The following is a 27,403-nucleotide window of genomic DNA, read 5'->3' as shown; positions in this document are numbered from 1 at the left end:
AAAAGGCAATAGAGGAGGAGAGTCTGGCAGACACTATTACCGAGACACGCCGAGTAGAGGTTGTGTTTATGCTGCTTGTGTTGCCATCCACACTGGAGGAGCAGCGGTTTCATCTTAAAAGAGCCGGAAAGGCGGCATGCAGGCAATTTTGTCTTTTTTTTTCTTGGCGACCGAAAAGAGCCGTGAACGTCACAACAAATACATGAAAACAACAAAAAAAAAGTGACGCTTAAAATTCAAAGGATGCAGCCAAATGTCGCCATCGCCCACTAAAGATGTCTCATCCTCCTCATCATCATCATCACAGAGGTTGAGACCTGGTTGGGTTGGGATTAAATACAAGATGAATCAAGGACGAGGCTCTTCAGGCGGGTTTCTCACCCACGGAGGTCGAGCGCTTGATTCTCAAAAGCGTTTTTTTTTTTTTTTTTAAATGACTCAGTCAAATAAAAATAAAATAAAAAAAGTTACGAATCCGGCGCGTGTGGGAGTAAATCACATTTATCATTGTGTGTGTGAGTCATTGAGCAGGAGATGATGTGATTTCATTTGACAGATAATTTTTGTTACTTTAAAAAAGAGAGATAACGCACCACACAGCTGCAACTGTGAAGCAGAAGATCAGATTTAAGAGATGACGGTTAAATTTTTATCATTTAAGTATCAAAGATCTGTGAACTAAGAGGTCCCAGCACAACCTGATTTAACCATCAATCGCTGCAATTTTATTTTTTACAGTGTTGTGAAAACCAAATAAAGGAAAGAAATGTCCATGTTAGACGAACAAAGACAGTCCAGTCTCCTCAAAGGTTGTGCTATGTATACAGTGGGATTTAAGAAGTTAAGTTATTACAATTATGTATCACAATAGTTATTTATCTTAACAGTCTTCCAGAGCTTTTAACCACATCTCAGGGTTTTCATCACTGGATGAATGATCAGACAACAGAGCTGCTTAATATCAAGTTATAAGATGTTTCTATATTTCCTTCCTTTTTATGTGAAATGGCTAAATCTGTCTTGAATATCCCAATTTATACGTAGAAAAATCTTTTGGTGGCATTTTGGAGGAATGACATCAAAGGTTGGGGGCTTTAATTAATATTTATGTTCAATATTGATTCATCTGTTGATTATTTTCTCCATCTATCAAACAATGTAATAAAAAAAGTTGGTTCTGTCAATGAAATAGCAGAAAACTGTGAAAATATTTGCTCAAATTCTCCAAAGCCCGAAGGGGACGTCTTCAAATGTCTTATAATTTCCAACTATCTAAATAGAAGTTGATTCATTTTCTATTGATCAACTAAATCATTAAATCCTGACTTCAGGGTGAAAACTACATCAAGAGTTTTCGAGAATCAGAGTGTAAACGACACTTTGAGATGTGATTCAAGTGTGTGTGTGTGTGTGTGTGTGTGTGTGTGGATGATTGTGCAGTTTCTGAAAATAGTTCTGAACCCCACTGTGGTGACATTAGCATTCAGAAACAGCGACGCTCAGAAGCAACCGCTTTTGATCCGAGTCATGGGGAAACTTCTGGATGATGATGGTGCTTTGAGTCAACACACAGACACACACACAGTAGCAGCCCACCAGTTTATAATCTCTCTCCATTTACTGTCCGTACACTTGTCCTGATCCACATCTTATCAATGTTTGTCCAAATGGAGCAGAGCAGCCAGCGCCGCCGACACACATTAGAAACTGATAGCAACCGTCTGCTGCGGGAGGGGGAGGGAGGGGGAGGGGGGGCAAACAGACATGTACACAGAGAGCGAGAGAGGAGAGAGGAGGCTAATTGTAGCTCTGTTTATCAATATGCATGAATGCTTTACTGTTAACTGTGACAAACAGAGGAGAGGAAAGTAGAGGAACCAGATGCTAATCCAGCGGATTGATCCAAACCAGAGTCTGTGTGTCTGATGTCACAGATACTTTACACTTAAATACCCACTGATATCTAACAACTAATCAACTTCTGTTATTGATACACATGCAAAAGCCTCATCATGCACAACTCCGACTTCTTTCTCCAAGTTTCTTATACTCAACAAAAACATGAAGTTAGACAAAATAAAAGCAATACAGACCTGTCGCGCTCAATGAAATAATCCTTTTAACAGGAATACAACGGCTTGATTTCATTTTTATTATGCAAAAGGTAATGTGGGAGATTATTTTTTGGAGTATTCTGATATACAGTATGTACTTAAGTGATATTATGTATGGGTTATTGAAGTTTCTGATAGTATATTTGTGTTTATTTTCTGTATGCTGTCATTATTTTGAGTCTGATATAGTATCTATATCCTGTATCAGATGTATTTTCATTAAATTAATTAAATTTCATTAAAATCTGTTGCTTTCTCGGTTACTGTTGCTTTCCTCTCTCTGAAAATCAACTTTGTATCAGTTTCCATGTAGTAACTATGACTGTAAGTGCAGAGGAGCTGTATAAAAAGTGTTTATACTGTTACATCAGAGTCAGGATGCTGCTCAGCTGCTCATATTTTCATAACCCAGCTCTCATATCTAGGTCTCTAATAGGGTTAACTAGGCTTAATGAGAGTTAACTATTTACAGTTAATAATGAGTTTTTTTAGATTTCATATTCCCTCTAAACGAGTCCACTGGTGCTTCCTGCCTTAACGAGCTACGAAGCTCATTAGTTTTGGGATTTTTTTTGGGGAAAAAAAAAAAGATATTAGCTGCCAGCAGGGGCGTGACTTTAAGTAAACAGCGGAGAGTAAACAGGAGGAGAAAAAAACAAGATCTGTCCAGTAAGTGGTTTTAAAAACAGAAAACAGAAATCTTTAACACTGGGTTCAGTCTGTTCCCCCGTGAGGACGAAGACGCTGGAGAGGTGAGCGGCAAAAAGCCACCAAAATAATTATCTCCTGCTAAAAATAATTGATTTGTTTTTCTCTGGCCTCCTTCTCCTCCTCCTCTCCGTGCCTCAGCCTCTCTCTCCTCTCAGATCTGCACAGTGGATTCCTACAACAACAATACAACAACAGAGACACACACGGCTCACCTTGACCTGCAAGGTGAGTTTCCATAAACAATAAAAAGGCATAAAAGGGACGAGGACGTAACATTAAACTGCCTCTCATCAGCTAATGGCTCTGGGAGACGTCCAGTCCCCCGTCGTCCTAATCTCTCTCTCCGTCCACGTCTATTGTGTTGGTTTCGGGGGGAAACACTGAGGCTTTGGCCCTTTTTTTTATTATTTATAATGGAAATCTGGAGGGAAAAGAGGAGCTTTCACAAGTTCAGAGGGGCTATAATTAAAAGTAACAGTGAGACGTGTGTGTGTTTGAGCCACTGGGAGAAAGAGAAGAGAAGACGGAGCAGCAGCGGGTTTCGGTTTTTCTACCAGAATCTTCTGCTCGGGAAAGATTAGACGTGAAATGAAGCCGAGCGTCGGTCCTGCCAGTCTCTGCTGTTCCTCCGCTGTGACATTTCCCTTTTCCACGGTGTGTGTTTGTGAGTGTGTGTCCAAAAGAGAGAGAGACAGAGACACAGAGAGAGAGACATCCAGCATCTGCAAACTGAAGCTATTAATAATCCTGCTGCTGCCGCCTGAGCCAGACTCAGTTTTGTTGAGGTTGTGTCACCTGCATTACACACGATGGCAGCTCCTAACAACAGGGTCATGGTCACACTGACACAATGCATTAGGACCTCTGTGAGTGTGTGTGTGTGTATGTATGTGATTTCTATGTGTGTGTGTGTGGAGGCTTGTTCTCCTCATCACTCTTCAATTTCACCCATTCCTTATCTCTCCCAGTAACACAAGCTGTCCACCATTGTCCGCCAACAGAAAGCAGGGCTATCTCTCTCTCTCTCTCTCTCTCTCTCTCTCATCTCCTGCCCACTCTCCCTTCTTCTCCTTCTCCCATTCAAGGCGTTTTTCTTTTTTTTTCTTTTTCGTTTTCTCCCATTTCTCCTCTGGCGATTCACAATTCTCCATCCTCTCCATCTGTCTCATCTGATAGCGCCTCTGTTTGCCTCCATCCCATCACCCTGCTCCTCCTCCTCCTCCTTCTTCCACTGATGGGTTTTTTTTTCTGCCCCCAAACTCTGAGTTTCGGTTAATTGGTTTGTTTACTTTGTCAAATTCAAGCGTTTTGGGGTTTGTTTGTTTATTTTGTTTTTTGGCGGTTTAATCTCTGCCTCCCTCCATCTTTCTCCAACACAGGATTTGGATTGATTTTGTTTTATTCCAGTCCAGTCCGCCCTCTTCTCTTCTCTTCATGCTCGCCTGCTCCCTCTGCTCACAGTCTCGCCGTGACCTTTTTAAACATGAGGCACAGAGGCACATTCAGGTCAAGACAATAACTGCCGCCATTTGTATTACATAAATGTGTTTTTTTGGGGGGTTTTTTGGTCACACATTGTCAACTAATATAGCGATGATAAAGGAAAAAGTCGTCTGATGCACAGAAACTGCAAAGCTTTTCTCATGTGCGGCAACATAAGAGGAGCTGTGTCGTGTTATATCAGAATAAAAGGGGAAAAAATGCAGCAAAAACAACTTGCAAATTCCCACATTTCTGAAATCATCACATTGTAACTGTGTGAGCAAAGGGCTCTGGAGGAAATGACATCTAAACCTGCAAAACAAGTAAAAACAAAAACAACAGAAAGAGCCCAGGCTGCAGGTGATAGCAACGTTAGCATGACAACACTAGCGCTCATCCATCTCCACCTTCGACTCTGAACTGATGCAACAGACTGTATCATATCAAGGGCAACGTATCACATCTTAGGAGTCTAATACGAACTTGGTCAGTGAACGCCTCGCGTCTTTGGAAGCTAACGGTGCAGAGCTAGCTGCTTGCTAGTGAGGCCAAAGCCAACTGTCTTCTCTAATCCACGACCGAAGGCTTTTGGGTGAAGAAACTCAATTTATACATCCTGACCTGGACCACACACATAAATCACTGAAAAAATAAGAGCTGAATAATGAAGAGACCTGTTATTTTTACAGTTCATATTTTTAGAGTTCATATTTAAGAAAAATTATGACGATATGGTTTCTTTTGGGTCAGGCATGCTCCTCTATGTCCAGACAATGACTTTTAGGCCAGAGCATCTTTCTAGAATACTTCACAATAAATTTTACCTTCATCAAAACCAATTACAGCTCCTGCGATTTTGATATTGCGCTTTATGATTTCAAAATAGTTTGATTAGTTAATCGGCCCAAACTTTTACAAAATAGAACATTAATTTTCGGGCATAAAGAGCAGATGTAAGAAGTTTTCATGACAAATACCAAACACACGACACGAGTCAACTGCCATCTAGTAACTAAATTGATCTTGTGAGGAGACGTGTCAGAATCGGTCTGATGCAACTCAGGAAATGACCGTGACTAATCGAGACTGTACCACCCGATTGTTGTTAAACCCACTTCCTGGGGAAGGCCCAGTGAGTAAAAACCTCAACGCACAGATTAAAGAGCAACAGACGACTATTTAATATTATATTGAAATATTATAAAAAAGAAACCAGGATGGACTGAGACTTTTATTTTGAAAAATACAGCAGCTTGTTGTCAGCCTCTAATGTTAAATGTGCAAAGACGCCAGAGAAGACTTTTGACCTCAGTGCAGGGAAGCATGCTGTCGGCTGGCACACACACACACATCTACTTGCAATGCTATGATCTCTCATGAATGCATGTGCGTTTGCATTAATGAATTAGCACATCAGTCTGCCAGCACATTTAAGTGTGTGTGTGTGTGTGTGTGTGGGTGCAAATGAGTGTTAAGGGAAAAAAGGGTGTGTAAATGCATGTGTCAGTCTGAGTGTGTGGGATAAACAGTCATAGAAAGAGAGTGGGTGACTGTACAATGGCATAAGTAGGTTATAGGTAGCACGTAACATAATTGTTGTGTGTGTGTGTGTGTGCCCCACATGGACTGTATGTACTATATGCACCACTGAGCGCGCAGTATGTGGTTTTCCCGTACAGCTATATGTGTGTTTTCCTGCGCTGTGACTCATCTTTAATCTGAAGGTAGAGCAGAAGTGATTCCTCCATCATAGCAAAAAAAAGAAAGAAAGAAATATATATATATGCATGTGTGTGTCCAAGTGTGCGTATATGTGTGTGGACCTATTGCTCATCACAGTGCTCATCAGGACTGAATCCTGGCACGGCTCTTTGCTGTGTGCTTTAGCCCACTGCAGGGGAGCTATTTGAGTGTGTGACTGCATGGAGGTGGGTGGGCACTTCATTTCTTTTTCTTTTTTTCTTCTTTTTTTTCTGATGTTATTACACTGAGCTATCTGGGGTGCGTATCGGTACGTGGGCGGCCGCTGCCTCGTTTTGGAAGGCATGAGAGTTGAACTGTGCGGCATGTGAGTGAGTTCTGATGTTTGTCATGAACCAAATCTCTGGAGAAACTCAAAAAAAAAGAAAAAAGAGGAATATGAAGGAGGAAGAAGAGAAGAAGAGGAGGAGAGAGAAGAAGTAAACAACAACAGTGACCAAAACAATTTTGGACAGGCCAGTGGTTCAACGTTTCTGCGCTTAACGCGACGTGACAGAGAAGAAACAGCGAGAAGAGAGAGAGAGGGAGGGAGAGAAAGACGTTGGGAAAGAAAGCGAAAGCTCCAACAACAGGAATTGGAGGAGACGAAGTGAAAGAGAAAGAAAAAAAAAGATGGAGGGATGGAGAGAAATGCAAAACAGGTCAAACAAGTGAGAGAAAGTGAAGAAGATGGTGCAACAACACAACACAACAGCTTCATGTTGGTGGAGAAGGAAAGAAAAAGAGCAAATCACTCATGTAGCTGAAGAAATATGTATGTGTGTGTGTGTGTGTGTGTGTGTGTGTGTGTGTGTGTGTTTCCCCCCAGAGCGTGTTGCCATCTGCACAGCGACGTGTAGCTCTGCTCTACGTCTGGACGGGGAAATAAATAAATACAGACAAGGCTGACCGATCACATCCAATCTCCTCTATGAACACAACCGCACAGTAATACACTTATCAGTCTGTTACGCAACAGCTCTGAACAAACGGCCCTGCAGAAACACACACACACACAGTGACAGAACTGATTTTTTTTATGTTGTTGGCTTTGTTTTGTGTTTTTTTCCTCGGTAACGGTGACAAACAGGCGCCCGTGGCCTGAATCCAGTCTGTGAAAACGGGGCCGAGCTGTTTAAAACAGGACGACAGCGACCTTATGCTGCCGTCCAGAGGTGTCCAGCTGTTTGTGTCCGCCAAACACAAAAGGGCACGTCACAATTTAAGCCTGCGACGGTTCAGACTTCACCACTGGACCGCAAACCGACACTAAACTGAGTCTTTGTCCCCGGAAACAAACAGACAAAACAAAACAAAACAAAACAGCACCAGAGAGAGAGATAGAGAGAAACTGGAAATTGGAAAATCTGGAGGTTTATGTATATTATATATCAAGGAAAATAAGATAAACAAGATAAAGAAAGTGAAAGTGAGCATGTTGAGTCACGGTGTTGTGCGTTGGAAAGGAAAGTCAGGGAAAAAACACCTGAAACCACAAGCTCAATGATCAATACTTGAAAACCCATGAGCCCTTTCCAGGACAGTCAGGGACTTTCAGAGAACGGAAACTATCATCAAAATATTCACATTGATATTTGAATGTGTAGAAGAACATTTTAAGCTCTGACCCGTCCTTAAATAATGAATAACAAAAAACCCTGAGATCTTTGGGCCTGTTCAACCTCTTGTTCTTATTCTTGTGAACAACATCGCAGCAGCAGACAAACACAACTGTCACAGAGAAATTAAATAAAGTGAAACGTTGCCTTGAAGCTCATGGTTGGATTATAACAACTATGTTCCCCTGGAAGACATTTGTAAACTGTCGTTATCAGCAGTAGTTTTGGCTCCGATAGCGGTCGACAGCTGCGCTCCCTCCTCCGTCAGGCTACTTCATCTTATTGCACCAGATCTCAAACTGAACGTCACGGTAACGCCATTGTGTGTCTAAGATAATAGTATATTTATTTAAACAGGTCTCAACATTAACTGGAAAAATAAGAACGTAATCGCAGAATACAAGCGTTTCTTGGCTCCCTGTGTCGTTGTGGTCTTTTCTACGGGACGCAACGAGGGACAAAAGAGGTGATTGTGATTTTGTTGTGTCGCTCCTGCTTGAAGTCTGGAGCATTGACTCATAATGTGTTGGGTTTTTTTTTCATTGGGCCAATCGAGAGCCAGTTCCAGCTCAGCATTTGCCTTTTTCTGCTCATCGATTCCTTTATCGATGACGTTGGAGGTGGACAGCTTCAACAACAACAAAGGAGTCGAGGATGTGGAAGTGATGGTGGCGACTGCAGACAGTAAGAAGGGTGTCAACGCTTTTCCATACAGAAAATCCACAGGAAACGATTAAGAAATGAATCAAAGCGGAATCGATAACGACACTGCTATCAATAAAATCTTATCAATCCCCATCCTTAATCGGCTAATTACTTGGAAATTGCATTTTCCCGGCTCCAACCTGTCTTTATTAGAGATATAAACCCCATTAGACATGAACAACAAGTTGTTTCCTGTCTCTTTGGTGCTGTTTCGTGTTTTATTGTAGTAAAATATATACTACTAATAATAATATCTGCAAATTTCACAAATCAATTTGCAGTAATAGTGACTGAGTGATCCTGCTTGACCTTTTATGACTCGTCCCTCAACAGGATGAAGGACACGGATCAACTACTGGGCTTAAAATTAGCTGCATTTGCATGGATATTTGCATTGTAGTAGATTTGCCTTCACACAGAGCAGGAAACAGTTGACACAGCAGCAGGTGAATCTGCTCCCTCCTCAGACGGCCATTACGGCTCCTGGGGGGTGGGGAGGGAGCTGGTGCAGAAACAACGGCAGCAGAGGAGGTGAAACTGCACCCAGATGGCAGATCCATCACATCGGCTGTGACGGAGGAGGAAGAGGAAGAAGAGGAGGAGGAGGAGGAAGAGGACTAACAAGACAAAAGAGCTTGGATGCAGCCAGAAGAAAAACAGAAGGGAGGAAAGAAAAAGAAAAGAAAGTGAAGGTGTGGAAGGAGAGGGGGGAGAGGGAGGCATGTGGCAGAGCTAATTCCTCCATCAGCTCACGTCTCTCCTCATATCTCCTCCTCCTCCTCCTCCTCCTGCCCCAGCTGCTCCCTTTCTCTCGCACCAGCTCTCCCCGACTTTGATGTAGTCCTTTTCTGATAAAGCCTCCCTCCCTCCCTCCCTCCCATCACCCCTCCTTCCCCTTCTCCCCCTGTTCATGTCAACTTCATCCACTCGAGCCAATTTTCTACCTTCCATAAACTAATCCCCCTTTTTTTCCACCCTCCCTCCCTCTCCCTCCTTGACTTCTCACCACAGGCCGTCCTCTCTCCTCCACCTCTCCTCCTCCTCCTCTTCACACCTCTCCTGTCGGCCTTGTTTCTCCGTTGGTGCGTGATAGACACAGGTTTTCTCTGCCATTCACACCGAGTGGACTCATCGTCGTTCAATACAACACTGACTTTTATCACCTGAACATGCTCACAGGCTCCGACGTCGTTTTTTTAGCTCGATAGCAGCAGCACAGGCCAGCAGTAATATCTATCTATCTATCTATCTATCTATCTATCTATCTATCTATCTATCTATCTATCTATCTATCTATCTATCTATCTATCTATCTATATATAAATCACAATATGGCTTCAGTGCAATATCCAAATCACAGGGCCTACAATGATCCCACCATAAATGAAGTATTGTGGTGCTACTGCAATGCCATAAAAGGAATTTAGGGTTCTTTTGATGCAGAACTCAACAAAAAATACATCATCAATCATTAGAAATCCAAACGAAATCCTCACAATTGCAACATCTGCCAAAATAATGTCTCCAATATGTTTTTGAGGATATCCTTCAGCCTTTGCTACCAAGCTTCTCCTGTTTAAAACATCTTCATGAACCGCATCTGTGTCGGTTTCTTTCTGCCGCATGTTGAACCTGATGATTAGATTAAAGATCATTAACGTGTTGATCCTGCATCGATTTTATGTTAAAGCGGAGCTCGATACATCACAAGCAACGAGCTCAATCGACCGACAGGAAATTAATCGGCTTCTATTTTGATGATCGATTCACCGTTTTGAGTCATTTTACCAATTTTGCTCCTCACACACACTATGAGCTCTGATCCAGTCACTGTGATCTGACAGCTTAAAAACTGAATATCGACTATGATGATGGTGCAGTTGCTCATTAGCTGCAGCTGCATATAACCCCATTGATCATACAGTAACTTGCTTTTACAGTGACCTTGTCTGTCTGTCTGTGTGTCAGGGCCGGGGGAATCAGACATGTGAGTTATGCAAAGTCCCAAAGCTTCTAATTGGCTCTGTAAAAAAAAACAACAACAGACATTTACAGAAGCAACACTGGACCACTGACACAAAACTAAAGACGAGGGCGGCGGTCCGGAGGTCTGGAACCAGGCCACCTTTATCCTTCATCCTTCATCCTTCATCCTTCACTTCATCATTTCTTCCTCCTTGGCGCCCGCAAGACGCCTCATCATCACTCCCTCCTCTTCCTTTATCTTCACTGTGCCTGCTAAGATGAACAGTCACCCTGCTGACATGAGCCGACACTGAGCCTGGAGCACACGCACACACACACACACACGCACACAGACACACACAGAAACACGCACACACGCACACGTAGCCACAGTAGAGTGTTATTTGATGTAAGCCGCTAGGTGAGGCAAGACTATTTGCACTCTGGAGCATTCAGTGGTATTACAAAGCAAACACACACACACACACACACACACAAACATGCACGCACACACACACACACACACATTGAAACACACTCCTACAAGCACCGTTTAAGTGCAAGGTCAGCCGGGACACTGACTCGAGAGCTGCCAAACATAATGAAAATGACACAGCTAGAGAGGCTGCATTCACTGGCGCCAACAAACAACAGCGCGCGCGCACACACACTTTATTCGACAACACAGGCACTCAGCCACCATCCGACGTGATGCGCGAGCGAGCTAGGGGCCGCGTTTAAGTGCAGCGAAGAATGCGGTGAAGATGACACTTAAAAGCCACAACAAGGCAGCGAGCGCGCGGAGCGTTTATACTGGAGGTGAGCGGTGAAAATCACACCATGATGGGAGAGACACAACAATACACACCGTCACACACACACTCTTTAGCGCGCGCACACATACGCACAGAGTCGATGCTGCCAAAGTGTGAATGTGCAGCGTCACAGGATGACAGCAGCAGCAGCAGCAGCAGCAGCAGCAGCAGCAGCAGCGGGTGGTGGTGGTGGTGGTGGTGGAGCATCAGGAGGTTTCTGAACGCAGGCCGTGATGATGATGAAGGTTCAAGTGTCGTCTAGGGATGCACATTTTGAATTTTTTTTCTGACCAATAACCGACGCTCGTTAACCGATTGTTAACCGTTAACCGATAAGATTAAAGCAGAAGTAAGTGATCCGGTCGTTTTCGCTAATGCTGCGTTCCAGGCAGGCTTTTGAAATCATAAATTACAGCTTCAAGTCACAACTTACGACTTTGTAGCGTTCCAGGCAACCCACTCGTGTTTTTCCGACCTGTTTTACCGGTGAAAGTCACTATAACGGCCACTCGTAACTTCCGACCCGTGAAATCGTACCAGTACGTCTTTTTGTACAGTCTATGTACCAGATCGAACTGGTACGACTTCACAGGTCGGAAAAAAACGAGTTTCCTTGAACGCACCATAACAGTCATCGTCCCTACGTCGCCACATTCACGGCGTCCCTTGGCTGCACACACAGCCCTGCATGCCGTTCTCTCTCCTCATTGGATAAAAACTGTAGGATACGATAAATGTTTTCTCCTCGGCTCAGAGCAGAGCAGAGTGACTGACAGACCCGTGTTTCAGACCAAACACTCTATGTAAGTGATTGCTGTCGGAAGATATAACTATTTAAGACTTATATTAACACAAATATATCACTTACTTCTCCTTTAAGAATCTTGTGGCGCACGGCCAAAAAAAAAAAAAAAAAAAAAAATTTGTTTCAATTTTTATTTTTTTTTTGCCGTTAAATACACACGTGCGCCGCGACAGCTGATCAGTGCGCTCTGTCTCAGCTGATCGCGCTCTGGAGGTTAGATCGTCCAATGTAGAACTGTTTTTATACAAAGTGCAGCCAAACATCAGGCTGAAGGAACAGCAGAGCTCCTCTGTGGAGCTGCAGGTGAACAGGCTGGAGAGCAGCCACGTCCTCTTTTTTTTTTCTCAGCGCCGTAGTTACAGGTGATTCACATAGTGTCCGTGTAGCTACATTTATTGTCTGATCTTCCTTCATGGGGGCTGCTGCACATACTGTCAGTCCTCCTGTGTAACCTTTTGCTGCGAAATATGACTGAAGGCAGTGAACTCTGCACGTGTCGACACGCCCCCATGAGTTGACGACATAAGGAGCTAATAAAATGAATAAATAACCGATAGTATTAATCGGTCGAAGTTCTTGTTATCGGTTAACGGGTAAACGGTTAATCATGTGCATCCCTAGTGTCGTCACAAGAAAATAAGAAAAAAAAGCACGAGCACCCGATGATGTTAAAAGACAATTTCAAGGTGAGGCAGGAAAAAAACAAGGCTGATTGGAGAGCAGCGAGAGGCTGATGAAAATGGCTCTCAGCTCTCACCATCATCGTCATCATCATCAGCTGGAGGAGCTTTTGGTTGTCTCAAATATAAAAGACAGGAAATGAAGAAGTGAGTGTTTTTCCCTTTTCTTTTCTTTTTGTCACCCACTTTGCCCTGGTAGCCTACCTACCTCTGCTGCTACAAACCCTCAGGAAATGTTAACACACAACAAGAAAAGGGGAAGTTTTGTGTTGTGGTGCAAACACACAACTGTCAGAAGCCTGTTTCTGAGTCAATAAAAGGGACATTTTGTGTTGACAAAACTTAAACTGTGTCCCAAACTCAGGGGACACCCACACATAGATCCACAAAAGGTGTGGCACTTTGTTGTTGTCATTTACAGCAAAGGCCGAAAAAAGTGTTTTCACAAAACCTCTAAGTTTCAAGACGATAGCTGAAACATTTGTTGCTGAACTGAGCTACAACGCAGTACATTTTAGATGCACAATGCATTCTGGGAACAGTTGACCCACCAACAAGGATACACATAATGTAATACAAAGACCAATAGATGCAAAACTGGAGTTTTATGACACATCACTGGGTGTAATAGTGTTAAAAAAAAACATGAAGTGAAACATCCTTCTACCTGTATCTACTGCAGAGACATTTGACCCAGGCCTGATGTTAGAGGATATAAAGCTGGAAACACACAGAGAAATGTGAACCGACAAGGACGCACAAACACACAAACACACACTAGATCACCACACACCTGTCGACTGCATAGTTTTGATTTCACAGTGGGGTTTCCTCAGCAGCAACGTCTTGTAAGACAGACGTTATAAAGTCATGTTGTGTTTTTCATTTGGCTCATTAGCTCCATGTTGTAAATTTTAAAGTACCAATAACCGATTTGGTCACACTCCTCTCTCCGCTCGCTCTCATTGGTCATTGCAGCCACATCTGGGATCGTAAATATCAAACGTGTTTGATCGGCGATCACGGAGGCTCCCGATCCAATAACCATATTGACACAAGACAAACTTCGAGGATTATTTGGACAGATAACTTTGTTTGCGACAACAAAGTCTCAAATCTGGCCACGCCCCTTTTGCAGTTTTTTTTTTGGGGGGGGGGGGGGGTAAGACCTAAAACTGTCTGGTGCAGAACCGGCCTGAGCTGGTTTGTGAGTGGAGAACAGGCTGGAGTTGACCTTCTGAGGACCAGCTGCTTGTCCTCACTGTGTGAACTCATTTCAGTCCACACACACCAAGCAGGGGGACTACACACACACACACACACACACTCATGCGAGCACATATGCAGGCGGAGGTGTCTTGGGTGTTAAAAAAAAGAAGAGACAGAGAGACCTCTTGCTCTTTCGCTCCCTTTTCTCCCCCCTGCCAGCTCACCTTCTTCATGTTTCTCTCGGTCTTTAGCATTCATTCACTCCCAACCTCTCTCTCCCTCTCTCTCTCTCTCTCTCTCTCTCCATCTCTTTCTGTCTTGCTCTACTTCCCACAGCCACAGGCAAGGACACAAAGAGGCTGCTGCTTCCTAAGGAGGACAGAACCAACCACCACACACACACACACACACTCATATAGCACACTCAAATCTGTCTATCTACCGCATATGTTCACAAACCAAAAAGCAAAACGTGTGACAAATGGAGGTTATGATGTCGTAACGTTTGAGGACTGCAGGAAAAGACAAAACCCACCAAAACAAAAAAGAGTACAAGTTGTTGTTGTTGTTGCTGGCAGGTTTTTGCTGGTTTGCTGTGTGTGTGTGTGTGTGTGTTGTGTGTTAACCAGAGCAGCGGCTGTGTGTGGTCGGGGTTGAGACACTGAACATGTGACCTGCAGAATGAGTGAGTGTGTGTCAGATGAGATAAGCTTGTGCTTGTGTTGACAGAAAGTGGAAAAAGTCTCTTGTATGTGTGTGTGTGTGTGTGAATCTGTGCTTCCTTCACTGTGTGTGAGTTCACAGTGACAATAAAACACACACACACAATACGACTGACCCCTCGTTAAAGCGATTACAGATTAATGAGCAGAGCAGCCGCTTGATCCAGTTTAGCTCGAGATGGGGAGACGATGCCATCGCAGCTCGCTGTCCGTCCACCAACGCCACCGACGCCACCGCCACCGCCCCGGTCGTGCCCAACCGCACAATCGCCCCGATTGGTTGCAGCAGAACCGAAAACCTCCACATGACATTAGCTTCCTGGTTACGAGCCAATGGGAGCTCGGTTCCAGCCGTCATAATGAGCTGAGCTGAGAGTGATCGGAGCGACAGAGCCACAGAGAGGAGTCGGGGTATGTTTGTTTTCCTCTCCTGCGTCTCTTTACACAGCAGCGACTCCACATCTGAGCTCGTTAAACCTCAACTCATTAAAGTCTCAATGTATTATACAAATCTGTGTCTTTTCTTTTGGAATAAAAAAGACTGATACTTTAATTTATTCGCCTCGAATATGAAGTTACAGAAGCAGGAGACGAGTCTGAGCAGGGACGAGCTCTCGAGTCTCTCTGTCCAAAGGTAACAAAATCCAACAAATACGAACAAACAAGGAGGTCGTATTGATCTTCTGACCCAAAAATAGTGAACGATCCTTTTAGCTGTGGACTGTCTGTCTGTCTGTCGTTGGTTTCTGCTTTCCTTTGTCATTTTTCACTTGTTACAAGAGGTTCAGACTGTAATTTATAATAATGTTTAACTTTTTCTGTTTAGTAATTGTATTTTCATTTGCCAAACTGTTATTTGTTTGACTGTTCAATTTATACATTTCCTGAATAACTTTGATTTTTTCGTATGTATGTAACAAAGAAAAATCTGATGTAAACCAAAATACATGTGTAAATACATATGACCGCCAATAAATACTTGCAAATTAATTGTATTTTCATACTTTATGGATGATACATAACACATAACTACAAGTATCAATGAAGGAATGATGCTATACATGGTGATTTAAGCTGAAATAAAGCTTAACTGTGTAAATGTTACCCACAAAAAGGTAAATAAAAGTACCAAATGTGCCCATACTCAAACATATATGAGTATGAGTATAGTTTTGTTATATGTAAACAACAAGAACAGCAAAAAGAACAACAACAACAACATGCAACACACCCAAACAGTCAGATAAAGTTCATAACAACATCTCTGAAACTGAAACAAGTCAATAAATTTTCATCCACTAATCCTTAAACACAGGTACCATGGTCAAGGTCAATCTGTGTTAAGTGCATTACAAGCTTGTTGTTATCAGTGTGTAACCTGAGCCGAGGAGGATTACAGTCACAGTCGCGTGCTCGCTCAGGTCGCATGGACATGTGGACGTCCAGCCGCAGCACAGCAGCACTAATGTGACACTGTTGACCTCCTGTCTTCAAAACAAGTTGAGACTGTGTGTGTGTGTGTGTGTGTGTGTGTGTTTGTGCATGCGCTGAACTGCACACACACTTAAACAGTGTGATGAGAATAGAAAAGTCACACACAATATAAACAAAGTGAGGTGTCAGTTGTGTGAAAAGTCAAATCCTGACCACTGTTTTCATTTTTGCATCTGACGCAACAGGTCGTGTTTCAACAGGCTGGAAATGGGATTAAAGCAGAAAACGCAGTGTGTGTGTGTGTGTGTGTGTGTGTTTGTGTTTCCCACACAGCAGCATGTCTGTTTATGTAACTGGATGCTGCCGCCGCATCCTTGTTTATAACACGTTAGATGAACGAGAAACATATGTCAGTGACACTGTCCGTGAATAGGTGTCACTACACCTTAGAAATGGAGATCTGTGTGTGTGTCTGTGTGTGTTTGTGTGTGCGCAGTAGCTGCCAGATGGGCGTCTATGACTCCACAGCAGGGGGATGTCTCCTCTGCCAGGAGACATGAGCAGTGCAGCTCTAAAAAAAACAACATGCAAATATCACAATAGTGCGACAAAAGGCTCGACTGACCACAGCTCCCCTCTCGCTTCCAAAATCCACAAGATTTACATTTGGAAAAAAAAGTAGTGAATGTATAATGTCACTCATCACGAGAAAACACTCCTGACGACTCATGTGACGTTTGCGGCTGCTGCTGCTACACAAGATGCAAATTCTGAATTAAAAAAAAAAAAGCATCATCATGACGTTTTTAACAGCGAAATGTACCGAGCTTCAAATTGTCTGTGAAGCTGCCGATTCATTGAGCGTCATGATAAAGAGGCGAAAAACACAACCAGAGGAACTCATTCAGAGTCTAAGTGTGAAGACGTGACGAGCTGCTCAAATGTTGAATCTAAAATCAATGGAAGTAATTCATGTTTCACTTTAGGACAGAAAAGCTTTAAAAGGAAATCAACTCTACCTGCAGCACTTGTCTTAACATGTTTTATATCTTCTAAACGTCTTTTCCCTAAAAATCAAATGTTGATAAAATTGTACGATCAGGGTCGTCCTCCTATGTGGGCGCTGGATCAGCAGCAGCCAAAGGAACCGGTTTGATACCAAACTGGTTACAAGGAAAATATCATTTTTAAATCATCAAGTATATAAAGGAGCATTTATGCCACTATTGGGTATCCCAGCTCTGACATAAGTGTAACTGTGAGAGTGTTATGAGCTGGGTGAGAGGTCTCACTGCAGGTTGTGTTACATCCTGCCAGTCGTCAAGCTTCAAGCTATTTCAGCTGCAATATTAACACGGAGAAAAAACATATTACAAGTGTTTAGAAAAGCCACTGGAGATCATTAAAGTCAATGATGAGCATGTATGTCATCATCTCTCATCTCCTGGGGGGGAAGGGGGCATTTAAGGTTGGGAGGTTATGCTGTTAGAAATTGGAAATTATCATGGAAATGGAGGGAGAGGAGGAGGAGGAGGAGGAGGAGGTGGTGGTTTACACTCTGCACACTCTCTCTCTTCATCTCCAAAAGGCGAAGCTGAGCCGCGAAGGAAACTTCAGACCTCTCGGCCGCTCAGCTGTGCGGAAGAATGAGCAAGCGCCGGGGCAAGTGGCGAAGCCAAAGCATCTTAATGAACACTAACCCTGTGTGTGTGTATGGTTGTGTGTGTGTACGCAATAGCCCGTTGGTGCCCCCACCACCACCACCATCATCCTCGTTTCTTTCCATTATTGTGTGTTCAGCAGTCGGGGTTTAGGGCGCAGGGGGGGATAATGTAACGCTGACACTTGAGGAACAGCGAGTGTCGTCCCTCTATTGTGTTGCAGGGGCAATTATTGCAAACGGGTCTAACAAATGCACGATGTATAATTCAGAACATCCTGCATTTCTGCACCGCGCGCCTTCATGCCAACAGTATTCGTTACCAGCCCAGTAGATAAGCATCTATTTTTAATGCAATGACCCTGCTGTTTTCACTTATTTATGTGTTTATTGCAGCTCTAAATGTTAAAGCTTTTAGCTGATGCTCTTCTGAGGAGCAGAGCTGGTCTAAAAAAAAGTGTGGATTACAAACAGTTTAGGTATCTAAAGGTGAAGAGACAAGTATGACTATCTTGTATTGTAGGTCACAGTTGTTTTTTTTTTGGCTCATGAAGATTTTAAAAACAAGGCGAACACAACTGGTTAAATTCTCCGGAGAGCGTGGTGAACCATGCAATCATAAAAAAGAGGGAAGCTTCAGAGTTGTTTCTGTGGCTAATAACAGGTTTTTCCACAAGTGCTATAATCACACCAAATTCAGAAACATAAATGTTCTTGCGAGGCCTTGAGATCATCATCATTATCACACCCACCTGAACGGAGACTGTGCTTAGAGATAAAGAAATCTGAACTCTGAGAGGAACGGTTCACAACATGGGGAAAAAACCACAGGGTGATTAGCTTAGCTCAACTTAGCTTAGCTTAGTTTAGCTTTTAAAAATGTCCATCACAAACACCTGTGAGGCTCAATAATTAACAGCGTGTGCACTGTGTTTACTTAACGTGCTCCACACAGCTGAAAAGTAAATATAACAGTTTGTGCAGAGAGCCAGGTTAGCTTGTTGCCCCCCTAGCGTTAAGTTGTTGGTGCTAAGCTAAAATAAGCTAATGGCCTTTTGGCTCCGTTAGCTGCAATGGTGTCAACTTTCTCATCTCACTTTCTGCAACGAGCAAAGACGAGGACTTTGTCCAAAATGTCAATCTATTCCTTCAAGTAGCCTAAAGGTTAAAACACATGCTACTCTCCTATGTAGCTAAATACCTGCAGGTACAGTATGAATATCCCAATTTAAGGGAAATAGATCAGTTAGAACAGTAACGAGGTGTTAAAGTTATCAATGTGAATGGTTACAAAATAACAAAACAAAAGAGGAAGCGAGGAAAAACTATTTCTGCTTCATTAAAATGATTTTTTTTCTTAAATGTTTTGTCTTATTTTGACTTTCTGTTTGTAAAAAATATTGCAAAATTTCCCATCTGGGCAGCACGTTACTTTTAAAAAGTAATTTGTTACTAGTTAGTTATAGCCTACTTTCCCCAAAAAGTAACCGAGTAACTGAACTACTACATTATAAAAGTAGGCTATCTAATAATAGGAAAAGTATGGCGTTACAAAATGCTCAAATATGTCAAATTACTTGGACTCGGCCCCCTGGCCCTATAACCATAACCCTAACCTCCCGTTTATCAGTAACGGTAATGGCGTTATAACGGGGGAAACAGTAACTTTTTTGATTACTTGCCATTATTCCCATCACTAGTCTCCACATTACATCACATCCCCTTATAATTACTCTTGGCTGCTGCAGTGAAGCCACTATAGCATCCATCTAACGACCTGAGGCCTAGGACTTTTCCCCCTTTCCATGTTTTTCCATATTCTGTGTTATAAACTGCTTTCTTGTCTGTATACAACATCTATTGCACGTCTGTCTGCCCATCCTGGGTGAGGGATCCCTCCTCTGTTGCTCGCCCTGAGGTTTCTCCAATTTTTTCCCGGTTAAAGGGTGTATTGGGAGGTTTTCCTCAGTGGATGTGAGGGTCTAAGGTCAGAGGATGTTGTTATGATGCTATGTAAAGCCCTTTGAGGCAAACTGTTTGTAAAAATGGGCTATACAAATAAAATTGCCTTGCCTTGCCTTGCCTTGCCTCTGCTCCGCGAGGACGGGCCCTCTTTAATTATGAACGTCGTCGAAGGATCTCTGCGACATGGGGCCCATTCCTGGAATACCTAGTTGCACAAGCCAGGAGAGGAGGAGGAGGAGGAGGAGGAGGAGGAAGGAGGGGGGGCCGGGCCGCCCTCCACTGAAACTCACGCCGGATGCTGGAATCCAAAAGATTCATGGTTGCGAAGAGCGAACACTGGCTGGCAGACGGCCGTCGGCGCTCGTTTCCACCAGGCGGTATTAACACTGAATACACCTGAGAGCCGCTGATCTTTTATACACTACGGTGCGTAAATATGCATGAGGCGAAGGGTTGGAGGCCGGTGGAGGAGCAGCTACTGTACTCATCATCAGTGGGATTATTTGGCTGCAGAAAATGAGCGTTTCATGCCCCGTGGTGAGGGAGACAAACCGATGAACCATGCAGAGAGGAGGGAAGCAGCGGGGAGGGGGGTTGGATAGTGGCAAGCACCCGTTTGTGTTGTGTATGTGTGTGTCTTTCTGTGTGTGTGCTGATGACACTGCAGTAGCAAGAAGAAGAGACAAGACAAGAGCGGGAGAGGGATCACCTCTCTGCGCTGCACTGAAAAAGAGCTGGTCTGGAGCCAGTGGAATGATTTATTCCTCTCCGGTAAGAGAAGAGGAAAGAAGGTCACGAGGTTGCCGAAACACAGAGATGACCTCACGCTGCGTTGATGGGACGCGATGGAAGGGGCCTTTCAAAATAAGACACGCCAAGATACGAGCGAGATTCGACTCTGCGTCTGCAACAAAACAACAGATATCATCTTCTCTCCTGTTTGAATGTTTCCTGTCCCTCCCCTTTGATAAAAACAACCAAACAAAAAAACATAAACGCAAACAAGTGGATGCTTCATGTGCTCATCATCTTCTTTCCACATCTCGACAACAAATCGAGGAACTGGAGCAAAGCAAAGTGAGTGCGTGTTATGTTTATGCCTGGCAGGAGAGAGAGGAGAGATGAAAAAAAAGAAAAAGAAAAACTCAACCCACAGCGCTGCATAAACAACATACCAAGTGGCATTGTGGGTAGACAGGAAGAGGTTAGAGCAACAACACCTCAGATGCAGAGGGTGAGGGAAGGAGGAGGAGGAGGGGTGGAGTTCTCCGGCCTTGTTACAGTAACAGAGATTGAGCTGCGAGAAAAGAGACAACAAGAGGCCGAGGAGGCAGCAACATGAGCCCCAACACTTCCTCTGGATCTGTGAGAAATCCTGTTTAAATGCCCAGTCTCATCCTCTTGTTTCTCATCCTCCCTCTGTTTTTTTTTCTGTCTTCTTCTTTCTGGCTCTGTTTAGTCTCTGTTGCTGCAACTGCAGTGAAATCGAAGATATTTGACGGACCGTGACGCCTGCAGAAAAAAAACACTGCCACCAAAAAAAAAATCAAATCTTTGAAGCGCAATGCCAAGATGTAGGGAATCAGCTCAAACACAAAGACGCTTATAATTCATATCTTAAAGGAAACATCAGATATAAGGAGGAAGGGAGGGGGGGTGTATTCAAAATGTGGGCCAACAGTGGGATGTTTTATCCACGCAAACTACTGTATAAAACCCCGAAAAACTGTATCAGTTATTTACAAGCACACACACTGCACACGTCGCCAAAATACTAAGAAGCAACAAAAACTACACCCTGGAGGCTTCCTCCTCTAACCCAGTAAAGCCCCGAAGCATTTCAGAAAGCTGCATTAAGACGTCGGCCTGTGAGCTTTGTGCGATGCTTTTTACCAGCGTGCTTTCCTCGCCGCTGCTAATTGCTTTCACCAACCTAAACATCTGGGCTCATGTCCAGAGGATGAGGCTCTGACCAAGACAATGAACAAAACTGCAGATACGGGTTCTGATTTAGGGGGAAAATGCATACATGTGTTAAAAATGCATCAAAAATTGTCTATTTGCAGGTTGAATTGTTGTAAAAAAAAAAAAATCCATCATAAGCTCTTCAAACTGGATGTTGCAGCTTGTGAATCACATGAGTTGAGCTTGACTTGACCTTTGACCTTGAATCTAACCCATGACCACAGATATTATGACAAGGTTATATATATACACACATGGGAGGACAGACACCCAGAGTCTGTTTATATATGAACATCACATCTTATCACAGGTGGAAAAAGGTGCATGGAGCAGCTGTGGAGGCCTCCAGTCAAACAAAGAAGCCCCACATCGGTGTCTTTGTCTGGGGGGGAGTTGGAGGCGGTGGGGTGGGGGGGCTATACTGGTGATAAGGTGTCTCTCCCTCTCTCTTTCTCCCACTGTGACCTTGCTGCACTGCCAACACTGAACATACACACCAACTTTGATTGCATCAGTGAGCGTGAAAACGTGATCACAAATGACTCACTCACTCCTGCCTCAGAGATCATCGTCACCCTCCTCTTCTCCTTCTCATTCTTCTGACTCCGATTCTTCTACTACTAACCGATGTGTCACTGCACCTGACGTTGGAGCTGCATCATGCGTGGAGACTAAATCCTCTCCTGTTAGTTGCAGTGACAGTCTGCGACCAGCCGCCGCTTCATCTGTCTTTTGTGTCTGCACTGATCAGGTGGGGAACAACTGAGGCTATCTGGCTGCTACTGTTGAAGAGGAGATTGGAGGGGTGGGGGGCTAATGAGGCTGCAGCTGCCCCCCTCCCCAATATAAACACTCCTATTAGCATTAAGAGATAACCAGGGGACATATGTCTGTCTGTGCTATCTATAACATTAAGGTTGTAGGAGCTGCAGCAGCTGGAGATGAACTGGTGCTCAAACTGGGGTCTGGGGGCCTTAAAGAGGGTCCAATCAGATTTAAGAACAATAAAAATAATATATTCATTTATTTTTCAAATATGATTAATGTGTGGGTGTAAAATAATTCATCATACCATGAGAGGTGATATCTCTGTTTGCCATTTTTGGCACCCAAGGGTGTTAAGTCTAGGTGGAAACCCCCAGTGTAAACAAACAGGTTGGGTCATTTCCCATTCACAAGCAGCACCCACCTCCTTAAAATAAAAATAAAATAAAATAGGCTACAATATAGCTAATAAAAATACACGCGGGATTCCCCACCCATCACCACCACTAGTGTCACATACCTCGGCACACAGCTGGGCGAGGAGCGGTCCACCTCCCAGGTAGCGTACAGGTTCATGTGGACCGGCCGGTTGGAGGTGATGCTGACCGGCTTGGAGGGCTGCATGTGCGGCGAAGGGACGCCGCCGGTCCGCGGGAGTCCTCCTCCGCGCTCCGACATCCTGGAGGACCGGACAGGCGCGTTCACACGGAGCTAATGGGGAGGAGGAAGACCCGTAGTAGTAGCCTGGCTCCTCCGTGAGTGTGTGTATGTGTGTTGTCCTTTTTTTTTTTTTTTTTGGTGCTATCGGTCCTCCTCTTCCACCACACCAACACACCACCACCTCCTCCTCCTCCTCCTGCTGCTTCTCCTTCTCCTCCTTCCTTCAGCCTTGTTTTCCTTGGTGCAAATGCGTACAACGCTCCGGTGCAGGGCTCGTCGGCGGAAAGTTGCTAATCGCCGCCTGGGAGTGAAAACATTGCGGTCGTCCGGGCGGGGAGACGAGAGGAGAGGAGAGGAGGGGAGAGGAAGGGAGGGGGGGTCTGACTGACTGTAGCCGAAGACAGGCGGCGAATCCCGGGCGTGTGTGCCGCGCTCTCTCCCTCCTTTCTCTCTCTCTGTGTCTGTATCTCTCGGTGGCCTCAACTTGTTTCTCCAGCGGGGAGGAGGCTCGGTGCTGCTGCTCCCACCGCTGCTGCTGCTTCGTGCCGTGTGTCGGTGCAGGAAGCGGAAATTTTTCTCTCTCTTTCTCTCTCTCTCCCTCTCTTGCTCTCGCCCTCTCTCGCAGAAGTCGCACAATGAGCAGAAATCAGCAGCAGCAGCAGTAGCAGCAGAGAGCTACGCCTCCTCGGTTAGAGGACGTAAAGTGACTCCTGAGCACGAGAGAGAGAGGAAGGGGGGGAGGAGAGGGAGGGAGGTGGCCAATAGTAAGCTGTAGGTATGTTACTGTAGTTTTTTAAATTTTATTATTATTTAGCAGTATATAAATTATTATAATATCCTGTAGTATGTGTGTATCTACTAACTATATGGTTTATGTGTAGGATACAATTTGTTTTTTTTATTTGCTACATTGAATGCGAAGTCATTGAACTAAATGTTTTATATTATCTTATTTATCTGATCTTATTGTTTGTTTTTACTAATCTATTACTTTACTTTACTACTACAACAACAGCAACAATGATAATGTCCTTTACTTTGACCAGAAGGTGGTTGCCATGTGGTCTGTATTCAGGGCCGTTGCTAGGAATTCTGGGCCCCCTGAAAAAATACTGAAGTGGGCCCCCACCCCCTGACTTTTCATCGCCACTTTTTTTGATTGACTGTGTATAAGAGGAATTTAGTTTTTGAATAAATCAGTTTCCTGCGGGGTTTTGTGGGCCTTACTGGGCTGTGGGCCCCTTTCTCCCCTATGCAACGGCCCTGTCTGTATATATGAGGGATATATCGACTATAATATTAAATATATTTCATAATATACCACAACTGCTCTTGTGTGTGACTTTTCTGTATTTTATGTTATTACTGTAGGCTATCTGATGAAGTAAATAGTCATATAGAGTAGCTCTATATAAACCAGTAGACATGTGTTATTGTAATACATCAGATTATTGTCTTCTCATAATAAAAAGACACTACTGCTGCTGCAAAGGTGTGGCAGTCTGGCATCTTAACATAAAACTGGTTCTATCACTTTTAATTGATTTAATCTATTCAAATGGTTTACATTATATTGTGCATTAAACATAGTAATCCAGCTAACAGTGGGTGGTTGGGACCAAGGCTACAGCTCATGTGTACAGGCCTGTACATTTGATATTTTATGATTATCACTATCATTAAACAAACAAATCAAACAGAGTATTAAGCGCGACCATTTCCTCCTTATACTGTCAATGATTTAAACCTGTAGATAAACTTTGGAGCAAATGTTTTACCCATCAGCCACCACTGTGTTCACACCTCCTGAATATAATAGGCGGCGGCGGTGGCGGCAGCCGTGTGGTTTGTTGTTCTATTTTAGGTCCAGATATGACACAATGAGTGGAGTCTCAGGTGTTGCTGAAATGATTCCCATTAGTCACACACACACACACAGACACACACACGCCTTTTTTCAGCTGTCATGAGCAGGCAAATACACAAAGGTGCAAAACCGGTTACCTCAACTGTCATGTAATGCAACATAGAGGGGAAACCCGGCCTTCACTGCTCCAGGCCCACAAGGCGATTATATGAGGTAAGAATAAAAAAATGTAGTAATTTTGTATTTTTCCACCTCAGCTCACTTGATACAGCCCCCCCCCCCCCCTCTCTAAAACACTCTCTGCTGCAGGTCTATTGCGGCGTCAAGCAGGTGCATTGTTTACACCCTCAGGTGACAAAGACACAGGGCTGTGATTACAATCTGAATATGAATCAGAAGGCGACCTAATCAACCCCCCACCCCACACACACACATACACACACACAACCGACGTCAGTGCACGGCCGGCTGCCATCAGCTTGACATTTCTCTGTAGGGTGCTGCAGATTATCACAGCTGCCATCGACGTTACGTGCTCATGGATGTTTGTGTTTGTTTTTTTTAAACATATGTGTGCGGCTCTGACTTGGACGAGGATACGTTCACCACAATGAAACACAATGAAACACAACTGCAGCATTCCTGTTGAGATTTAGACAAAAGTCTCCCCCTAGGGATTATGTTATGCTGCCTTCAGGGGACGTTGGAAATACAACTATTGGAGTATGAATTGAAAACAAATTGACTGGAGGCTGTTGCTTGTTGAGGAGAATGTAAATAACCAGAGGTGATGATGCTGTAACAGAGCCAGCGTGTACAATGTGTTGTATACTTGTAGGCCTACATAATGTGTGTTTGTTTACCACGAAGCTGTCCGTCACATGAGTTTATGGTGGTGCAAAAAAGAAAGGAAAAAGAAAAAAAGAGTCACAAAACAAGTTTAAAGTATGAAAGGCTGTAATCACAGTCACATTTCAAACTGGTTTGTATTCAGCATGCCACCAGTTTAATCACAGAGCAGCTCCACTTTGTGGCATTCGCTGTGTGTTAGTCAGGCTACGTGTTGCTGCACAGACAGAGACAGGACGCAGCTCGAATTAAAACGCCACCGTCTGTGTTTGTGTGGATAATCAGCTGAATGACTTAAACGCAGCGCAAAACCCTCTGCTCTTTTTAACACGCCTCACACACACACACACACACACACACACAGTGTAACTCTCTCTAACTCTCTCTCTTCTCGCTCCTGCCATTGATAAAGAGATTAGAATCAAGCAGATTAAAAACATGGTCACGGGATAATCCCGGGTTACTTTTTTACGCGGCGCCCCAAATCTGCCAGGTCATCAAGTGAAACTGGACGAGCTCCAAATCCAACGTCAGAGTCAATTAAGTTTATACTGTCCCTTATGCAACAAGGCCACGCTTCCCTCATGTAGCAATATAATGCATGCAGGGTACTGGTATATAAAATAGGACTTGAATCACACTGATGTGCAATTTCCCAGGCGCAAAATCTACAAATTTAAACTACTGGTTTATCTATTGATTAATTCTCAACCATGTGGGTCAATGGTGTCGTCATCAAAAATCACTCAGCTATCATGACAGTTTAGTTTAGTTTAGTTTAACTTAGCATAGTTTAGTTTAACTTTATTGTCCACTGGAAATTTGTCTTTGGCTTCCCCACAGTAGGTACAGACAACCCATAGTGGACAAGAAATAACAACAAACAAATAGCAGCAGCAATAGGTGAAAAACCTACTTAAAATCAGGTGCAGTCATTTGCATTGAGTGTTTGTGTAGTATAGCCTACGAACATATGAAACTCTTAGGTCATATTATAAATGGCATTTAGTACAATTAAGCTTCTTGATATGTATTTCCTTTATTTTATACCCTTTTCTTTGTTGGGTATATGTGACTTTGCTGTGTCCCACACACTGCTTTGTAATGCATTGAAAACTAATGTGAAATTGTTGATTTATAGGTCGTTTATGAGTAAAAAAGTGTGGTGTTTGAGTGCAGGTGTATACGTACAGTAGGTCGGACAACAGTGGACGAGGTGGGTGGTTTTGCTCTGTGGGGAGCGTCTCTCCACAGTCTGTTGCCCATATTGAACCAATGAGGGTGGTGAGGGGGGGGCTGCCTGCTGGCTAACAGATTTCAGGCTCATAGGTGACCACATGCTCACATGGCAAGAGATGATGTCATGTGGAGGGTGGTAATGGTGGGGTGGGGTGGGGGCAACTGAAAGTGGGAGTTATTAGTTAGTCCTAGTGAATAAAACCATCACCAGTGGCAGTTGTGTTGTGTTGTGTTGTGTTGTGTGACACAGTGGCGGCCTTTTGTTTGGCAGTCCGCTGCAGCTTCCTGTGTGAGTGTGAGCATGTGTTGCACCAGTGACCGAGTCATTGTGAGGCTGCTGCAGCTATTTAGGTCACTGTGCTTCCTCGACGGTCAGGTGACTGTCACGTTGAACGGGCCTCGGCTGCCCCCAAGCGGCGGACACGTGAACTG

General features: G+C 43.9%; 1 protein-coding gene across 2 annotated transcripts in view; it reads right to left on the bottom strand.

Moving 5' to 3' along the window:
• pacs1b (phosphofurin acidic cluster sorting protein 1b) overlaps positions 1–23,735 on the bottom strand; it is a 67,666-nt gene extending 43,931 nt beyond the window's left edge. For both annotated transcript variants that reach the window (XM_085806226.1, XM_085806227.1), the window contains exon 1: positions 22,877–23,735. In XM_085806226.1, coding sequence (XP_085662352.1) covers positions 22,877–23,034 — 158 coding nt within the window. In that variant the 5' untranslated portion in view covers positions 23,035–23,735. The remainder of the gene's footprint in view (positions 1–22,876) is intronic.
• Positions 23,736–27,403: the final 3,668 nt, after the last annotated feature.

Source organism: Trachurus japonicus, chromosome 18 (genome assembly GCF_045865225.1).
Source record: "Trachurus japonicus isolate A0001 chromosome 18, Traja_1.0".
NCBI classification, from domain to species: Eukaryota; Metazoa; Chordata; class Actinopteri; order Carangiformes; family Carangidae; genus Trachurus; species Trachurus japonicus.
Note: the sequence above shows the minus strand (reverse complement) of the source record. Positions and strands in the feature narration are given on the sequence as shown.